The sequence below is a fragment of the Mya arenaria genome, chromosome 8 (genome assembly GCF_026914265.1).
Source record: "Mya arenaria isolate MELC-2E11 chromosome 8, ASM2691426v1".
Lineage (NCBI taxonomy): Eukaryota > Metazoa > Mollusca > Bivalvia > Myida > Myidae > Mya > Mya arenaria.
This window is the reverse complement of record NC_069129.1, coordinates 69,834,493-69,843,419: the sequence shown is the minus strand read 5'-3', so window position 1 is coordinate 69,843,419 and position 8,927 is coordinate 69,834,493. Positions and strand designations below refer to the sequence as shown.

The 8,927-nt window shown below is 35.3% G+C and overlaps 1 protein-coding gene across 3 annotated transcripts; it reads right to left on the bottom strand.

Annotated features, from left to right (window-relative positions):
* Window positions 1-2,590: 2,590 nt before the first annotated feature.
* On the bottom strand, window positions 2,591-8,665 carry LOC128243902 (uncharacterized). 3 transcript variants are annotated; one of them, XM_052961906.1, is made up of 4 exons: window positions 8,405-8,665; window positions 8,091-8,203; window positions 7,101-7,185; window positions 2,591-5,932 (listed from the first exon to the last, which is right to left on the bottom strand). In XM_052961906.1, exons 2-4 carry the CDS (start codon window positions 8,199-8,201, stop codon window positions 4,146-4,148), a joined length of 1,983 nt encoding a protein of 660 aa, XP_052817866.1. In that variant the 5' UTR covers window positions 8,202-8,203; window positions 8,405-8,665; the 3' UTR covers window positions 2,591-4,145. The 3 variants fall into 3 exon arrangements, with proteins under 3 accessions (XP_052817866.1, XP_052817867.1, XP_052817868.1); XM_052961907.1 differs by having other exon boundaries at window positions 7,101-7,180; window positions 8,405-8,420; XM_052961908.1 differs by lacking the exon at window positions 7,101-7,185 and having other exon boundaries at window positions 8,405-8,426.
* Window positions 8,666-8,927: the final 262 nt, after the last annotated feature.

Here is an 8,927-nt window from a genome sequence, read left to right as displayed (position 1 = left end):
ACTGTTCTGTAATCCGAAAAATGCTCATACATTTGTACCAACTAAATATATATTGGATTATACATTCATCGAGCCAACATTCAGAGAGCATATAGAATCATTCAAAATAATTGAATGTGAAAAGATGTTTATGTCAGACCATCTTCCACGTAATATGACATTTCATGTTAAACTGAAAACGCAGACATTAAACATTAGGGGGGCATCCGTTGCGTGGCACAAGTGTACTAGCAAGCAGTTTGGAAATTATCAAAACTCAATACAATGTGACCTTAAATGTGTTTTAGAAACAGCAAGTAAAACATGCGAACCAAATGTTTCGAACAATGTGATCACAGAAGGGCTTGAAAGTGGTTTGCCTGTCAGTAAGTTTTACAAGAGGGCTAAAATCTAGTGCAAGGAACAATGAGGTTAGGGACGCACATACTATCGCGAGGCGCCTATGTAGAGTTTGGATGGCGGCAGGGCGCCCAAGGGGTTATGAGCATGTGTCATTCCTACAGTACAAACAAGCCAAAGCAAACTTTCGAAATATACGAAGGAAAAAGCAAGATGAGAGCGAAAATAATTACTTTGATGGGCTTAATAAAACCGCTGAACTTGAATACAAGTTATTTTGGAAAACACTAAAGCGCAAAAGTGGGAAGCGTCCTGATATTTGCAGGGATTAAATTAGTGATGACACCAAGTACAGTGACGATAAAGTTGTAGACGGATTACTTCTAAAAAAAATCAGGAATACCCGCTTTCAATCAATGATATTGATGCACTAAACTGCGTAAATAGTTTTGCCGCAAATGATAATTTAAACAACCCAAACTTGTTAGCAAACATTGAACCCAAGGAAATAGACAACGTTATTTATATTCTAAAGAACCAGAAATCGCCAAGAATAGACAATGTTCTTAACAAACATTTTATACAGGGAGGGGTGATTATTCGAGAAGCGCTTATCAAGCTTTTGATATTCTGTGTTACGTAACGAGAAAGTTCCAGATATATGGAAATCTAAAATAATTATTATAATTGATATTATTAATTATTATACTTAATTATGCAAACACCGCTTGTCTCGACCACAAAGCTGCGTTCGATTCGGTGTGGCACGGCGGCCTATTTTACAAACTTGGATAATTCTCGTTTAGAAAAAGGCTAAAAATGAATGTTCTTTCTATGTCTGCACAGGGTGTCCATCCCTTCGGAGTGAACCCGTTAGTAAGCGCTGATCTTTACAAGAAAATAATCAAGCATATAGCTCTTTATGGTTGTGAATTATGGTGTAACCTAACTGCGCATAACATGTATACTATTAACAAATTTCAGCATTTCATTGTTAAAAAACACACATGGTTTTCATATTTCGACAAGATCAGGTGTGTGAAGCAATGGTTGGACTGCAAAAGCTTACCTGCGATGTGATTATTAGGAAACTTGTGTTTTTACACAATATATTAAGCCTTGATTGTAAAAGTACATGTCGAAATATTTTTATACGCAGATATCTGTCATTTATATCTGGTAACACTACCATAAAGTACGGTTTAATTCAAGATATTTGTAAATATGATCTTCATTCTTTTATTAACAATGTTGTAGTAGACCCGACAACATTGCCGAGTAAGTATGTATGGAAAAGAAATGTCAAGCAATAAGTATATACATACGAGACAGAAACGTGGAGATACAGAACTATGACAGATTCTGACTTTGCTCGCTTCAGAATTTTACAACCAACTATTTTTCCGTCAATAGTGTACAGGACGTGCTGTCGTGTTGCTCAGAGAAACATTATGCACGAGGTTGCAAAACTATGATGTCGCAGCTGTCGACTTGACACTTTAACACGTTGTCAAAACTGTAATGTCCAAACCACGGACGGAATTGCTCACCTAGTCAGTGAATGTGTAGCAACAACTGACTTGCGGACTAAATATGTTTGTGCTATTTTCTACTTCGGCATTGAGTTTGTATCAAAAGTACTTCAACTGGACGAATCCATGTTTACTATGAAACTGATTGGTGCATCTTTAGCGCCACTAGTTGACGACAATGACAATAAGGACTTTCGCCTAATATCGTTCCAATTTATAAGTGATTGTCTGTCATGTGTATAAAATAGTTACGAAAATATTGTACTGCTGTACGACGATGAAGTCCACTAATTGGGATTATGTATGGTCCTACGTTATTTGTAATAATACTTAATATTATTATTATTATTTTATTGCTGTCATTTTTCCTTGAAATGCTTTAAAAATTAGACATATGTATATATTTATATATAATATATATATTTGTACACATGAATGCATATCTCCTTTAAGGAGGAAATAAAGCTTTGATTGATTGATTGAATATTAATTATAATAATACAGTCGAAACTCGTTATGTCGACTTTGTCGGGACCTAGGGAAAAAAGTCGAGATAAAGAACATTCGACAAAAACGAATTACAAAAAATATCACCAATCCTAACACATTTGAGTTTGATTTATGTCCGCCATACGACTTATTCAATTGAACGGTCGTGTTTCCTTGTGAAAACAGCAAACGTATTATTGAAAAAAAGAGTTATTTAAGTAATATTTATTTAATTCACGTTTATGGATTACATAAAACAGATATAAAACCACAATTACACACACACTTGTACATTGTATGAAAACAGTAGAGCAAATAGGACAACTTAAATGAGTACTTTTGTTATGACTGTTTGTTTTGTACGTGCAGTAAATTGAATTTATTAAATTTATTTCTGAAATAAATTCGTCACGTAACTTTCAATGTTGTCGAATTTTTCGATGTCATCGGCGTCCTTTTGCAGTACAATGAATAGCTTTTGCAGTACAATGAATGGCTTGAGCAAAATCAAACAACTTTAATTATTCCCATATACCAATAAATCTCCAATCATGACAGTTTGTTATTTTCACACGCACGGTCATAAAGCGACATGCCGCAACCCGTAATAAATACTTTCGCACCTACAACTAGATCTTCAATTCGACATAAGAAACATGGAAAATGTGTGAAATTCAACCACAGGGACTGAAATATTAGGTTTGACATAGCTAAAAAAAATCGAGAAATAAAAATCGACAAAAGCAGATTTCTTTTATATAGAATATGAAGGAATAAATTCGGGACCGGAGAAAAAAGTCGACATAACCGGAAAGTCGAGATATCCGACGTCGATATAGCGAGTTTGGACTGTATGAAGATAAGAATATTTTATTTGATGTAATAAACGGTAAATTATAAATATATGTATTTTTAGTATAGTACAAATAATAATAATCAGTTTTCGTTATGGATGCGAGTCATGATATACGTTAAAATGTGATATGTTACTTTTCCTTCTTTCACTGTTAGTTTGTGTGTACAGAAAACAGGGCCTAGCCATATATACATATCGTTAATAACATGCTCATTTGTAAAACATCATATCATATATTAAACTGTAATCATAGCACGTGATGTTCTGAGTGTACTTGTACTATGTCAAACTGTAATCATACCACGTGATGTTCTGTGTGTACTAGTACTTTATCAAACTGTAATCATACCGCGTGATGTTCTAAGTGTACTAGTACTATATCAAACTGTAATCATACCACGTGATGTTCTGAGTGTACTAGTACTATATTAAACTGTTATGATATCACGTGAAGTTCTGAGTGTACTAGTACTATAATTAAACTGTAAATTTGCAAATAGTCTTGAAAAGTAGTAATTAAATCTGCTAAAATGACTAAAACATCTTAAGAATTATGCCCATCTACATAGATTTTTCATAAAGGTAATGCATACGAATTCTTTAAATCTTTGGTCAGATTGCCAAACCCAACTTCTAAACATTTAACACGGATCTACTTAATCATTTATATTTCAACTTTCAGTCTAAGTTGTTATAATTTATAAATGGTGCTAAACATGCCATACTGGTTGCAATTGTTATTTAGCTATATGTTGAACATTTTCAAATGATTTTAACATTCAACTTCATCATGGTCCATTGCCATCCAAATCAAGCAGTACTAAAACTACACACGGATATCTTAGAATCGCCTTGTTGCTATCACTTATCTCTCAGTTCTTATAATTCTGCAAATTACATACATTATGTACATGTAGCACTCTGCAAGTTTAATCTGAACTGTAATAATAATCATCATCACTGTCATAAAAATAGCTGCTGGAATAACCTCCAACGTAAACATCATCATCAGAATCGTCATCATCAGTGCTCCAATCTGGCCTTTTTCTTTTCTCAGCAGATCGTCTTGTGCTGCGTTTTTCCTGTTTGATTCGGACACAGTGCGGACACTCCACGTGGCATTTCAGTTTCGAGCTGGGAATCGCTATTTCTTGCATTCCGCTTACTAAAGAATCAACAGCGGAATCATTCGGAAGGGGGATTTGTTTCCATTCGGCATCGTTTGGATTTTTCCTTCCTAACTCATCAAAAGTGTAATCCAAATGTACCTCGTGCTGTTTTCCATAAACTCTTCTATAACGAAGCCACCTGGTTCCAGTCATTGCAAGTGTGTCAAACGAATGGGAACCGTCGTCGCAGAGAACTGTCTCGTGAACTGTCAATTTCCTTTCAATGAGAGGACCTTTATTTGATCTTATATACATAATCTTCTTTGTATTGTATATAGCGAATCCGTCCTTGAAAGGACTAACCTCGTCATTATGACTTATTTTAAGTTCCATCTTTTTCATCGTACAGGAAATTTCGTCATAAATGCAAAAGTAATTGCCATTTTCGGAAAAAAGTGCTATCAATTTTGCATCATTTACAACAACTTTCACTCTAAAGTTTACGTTCAATGAAAACAGTGGTGCCAATATTGTTTGCTCACCATCTTCGCTGAGTGCTCCTGAAAAGAGGGTAGATTTTAGAACTGAGTATGTGTGTACTCCTGCTACCATATCGAGAGAATCCATCATCGTAATAGAACCACCCAACACTGACATCAGGCGCAATCGTTGCTCATTCGCGATTTTCATGCGGACTTGTTCCTCTTCGCTTATCGTAAAATTCACAGAATGAACAGAGATTACATAACAATGATTTCCAGAAATAAAGATATCATCGAATTTCTGTGAATTTTGATCATGACAAGTAGTAAGAAGGAGGGAAGTGCAGGAGAACTGGTCGGTTGTAAAATCATGAAGACGTATTGTACAATTGTTATATGTGGACTCCACAAGACAAAGAGTTGATTCATTGATTGTACATGGAAATATTTTGTCGAACCTTTTGTCAGCACTCGTTTCTATTCTGAACCATCTTTCCCTCCCAAGATCAAACAGCCAGAACTCTCCATAAGCTTGTTCTTTGTGAGTGACTAATACACTTTGCATTGTTTCTGTATTCTCATTGCAAGCTACGGTTTCAAATAGACTACTGAACGCTTCAAAGTTTTGGTCCTTTTTTGCCATTTCTTTGAGCGAGGAATTTACTTTTGTCAGTTCTATGCACGATAATATTTCACCCAGCTTTGATTTTCTCTGTTCGGGGAAGTGCTCTACCCACTTCATAAGGAATCCAAACGTTATATCCGCCGTTAGAAAAGACAGGGTTTCATCCGACAATATATGTACAAGTGTTTCAGCCGTGATTGTCAGTAACTGATTGCCTTCAAACAATTCTGTCATATGCTGCCTATGGTATTCAGTCAATTGGGGCATTTCAAAATCAAAAAGGCTTGTGAGATGGAGCAATTTCTCTACGTTGTCTTCACTTACATCGATCTCTTTTATCCATTCTATACAAAACGCCTTCAGGTTTGGAACCAACAGAAACTCGGCCAGGTTGATCAAGGCGGATACGTTATCCATAGTCAACTTGGGAGACTTTCCATACAAGAACATAATCGCCATATCGATGGACTCAGGCGACCCAAGATTCAGCTCCAAAAACCCTGAAACACAAGTGTACTTTTTATGCTCACTACGTCGTGTAGTAATCAGCAATACAATGAAAACTACGGAGACATGCAAAGTAGCCAAACATTTAACGATGACTTTGTTTAGAGGTTCAATGTCAAGCCCAGGAGACACTAAAAGGAGACACATAACTTCAAAACATCACCTACAAACCACTTGGTTTGTTTTACGGTTCAATCAAGGTCAAAGCAAATTAATTCAAAATAACACTGATAAACCAAGTTGTAAAAACGCTTTTGCTACACACTGAATTCCTGTTCGAACGTCTGAACTAAGTATCTAGCATGCAAAACGAAAATTAATGTTATACTAATATTAGAACAATGAATTGAAAATAGAAGTCAAACTGTCGTGGTTTAGTTATAATTCGATAGGTTAAACATGCTGGATACTAAAAAAACATCGGGAAATTAAATGAACGGGTGTTCTTTTATTCCGAATGACATATATTTACACATTTACATAATGGCCTGATTTTGGCCCTGTTTCAAAAAGATATGAAAGTCGTATCAGTTATTGTTATAAAATGCCTTTCAATAAATCTGCACGTTACAGTACTGGTGTAAACAAGCACTCCTAATGAGCGTAAGGTTTACGATTAATTAATATCTTAATTGATATGTTTTTAACATTCTTTGAAGTTTGTGTTGTTGAAAAGAATTTTAAAACTATTCCATAGCGACAAAAGCTTTTTGGTATTTTATAAAAGCCTGGCCCTGGGTATGGTCGTTTTAATCTTATCAATACAAGCAGGGGTATATGGTCTCTGATTTAAGTGAACTCGGTGGTCAATTTCTAGTTGAATGAAATTGGCCGTGGGACGCAGCAACTGTCAGAGTCATCCATTGCAATATCTTATAAATACAGTATTTAACAATTTTGCTGATGTTGATGGTGGCTGTTGATGATGCCCGACAGGTGGGATTTAGACAAACATGAAATAGTCTGGGCCGTTCATTCTAAACCGAGATTGTCGAAGTAAAATAGATTATTAACGCGAAACAGCAAACACAAGCAATTTTTACAAACGTTCCTTGTCATTGGATAGAATGAGACAACAAAATGGTACATTTGTATAATTTCCTTGGATGTATCCGACAATAAATTGAAAGGTGGTCATAGATACAAATCCACTGTACATACCGTTAGTCTTTTCATCAAAGTTGTTTCTAATCATAGCCTGGACGAAAGGACTAGCACACAGGACACAGGCGTGGTACCGCCTGTACTGCAGTAAAATAACACAAACACAATACAATATTTAAAAAATGAATTGTTATATTTGTCTACATAATAGTAATAAATGAGCAAGTAATTTTATTTTTCAGATTTCTCGAATTTGATTTGTTTGAGACTATAATATTATGTGTTAAACGGATTTGAATTGCGTCTGTTTTGAATTCTTCGGTGATTTCTCAGTATGATGTATTTCCAGAGAAGTACATTAAGCGTTTTGAATTATACACAAAAATAGATGGGAAGATCCAGGATTCGACGTTAGAGGGGGCGTATGTAAGGGGCCCAACTTTGATTTGCGCTCCTCCGACAGAAACGAAGATTTATTTGGTTTTACGTGTTGGCATGGGGCATTTTGGACGTATTAATTAGTTAACCTTTTTATCCATAATTGAATTAAAAAGTAAACTTAGGCGTTGAGAGAAATGGCTGTGGAATATTTGAGTGGGGAGTTGGCATGTATGAACTTTCTGCCATTAGTAGTTTTGTCTAAAAAAATGGTTGCGTATCCTTTCCGTGGCCAATTGTTGAAGATACATGAGGGAAATAACCATTTTCAAGCATTCTGAACGCCCACCTTCAGAAAAAAACAGTGAACTTTAATTGGTTAAACATTGCATGTATATACAGCCATTGACCCTTCGAATTTTAATTCTGATTTCTAGGAGTTAATTTGTCCACCCGTGCGTGCTGACGTATACATAGGTACGTATAAGAAAAGGGAAATGAATATATTTTTATTAGGAATATATTTAGGCTACTTGGCTTGTTTCCATCGTATATTTACTCTTGTAACTTTTAACTAGATTTCTTTATCGAACATCTCTATACTCAGCAATTTCAAAGTTTTGGAAATTATAATATGTCAAATTCTACAAATTGTGAAATCCGCCTTACCCAGAGTCCATGTTTGACCACAAGGTCACATAGGTCACTCTGTTCCTCCACTTGTTGCCTTAACAACGCTCTCGTCGAAGCCGGTCTTACTTCCTCATCGTCATATTCCATGTCTAAAACATGAAACAAATCTCGTTTGTAAACATGCTGCGTTACCTTTTTAACCTCCTCTTGATAATTTACGAATTTGTTGAATTTTCCATATACATTCTTTGAATAAGATAATATTTCCATACTAAGTGAATACATCAGGTTCACACCAAAATGTGTGCCGTTGGCTGGAGAATGTAAGTATAACCCTAAATTAAACTTACCTTTTAGATCATTAGGTCCGACTGTCGAAATGATATTTCACTTCCAAGAGGCTACTTTCGTTTCATATTTTCAAAAAACACACCTATTAATCGTCAATATTTTATCACCGCATACGTCAAATGTATTTAAAGTATATGTATATAATATATACACAAGACGAATGTTGATGTTAGGCATCAAAGACGCGACTGAATGGGTTTTATTAAATATTAATATATTTCTATTGATGTTGATGAAACATTTTGATTAAGTTTCATGCATATTAGACCAAACATAACGCCTTTAGTGTGTTCCACATTGGACCTTGTCACCTAGTTTTTGACCCACGTGAAAAATATAGATACCCAATTGGCTCAATAAAGTCATGTGACAATACATATTAACATTCCGAATAAACACGGACATAGCCGAACTATGACGGTTTAATCAACCGTCTAGATCGTAGTTACTCGGTCGTCTCCGGCACGGGTAAATTATTTAGAGTGGTACCTTGCATTATCACCGATAAAATTATTGGTGTCG

Coding starts and splice junctions, on each gene's coding strand:
- LOC128243902 (XM_052961906.1), bottom strand. CDS start 8,201: ATGGAATATGACGATGAGGAAGTAAGACCGGCTTCGACGAGAGCGTTG. Junction 7,186..8,090: donor TGGTCAAACATGGACTCTGG/GTAAGGCGGATT, acceptor ATTTTACTGCAG/TACAGGCGGTACCACGCCTG. Junction 5,933..7,100: donor CTTTGATGAAAAGACTAACG/GTATGTACAGTG, acceptor CTTGTGTTTCAG/GGTTTTTGGAGCTGAATCTT.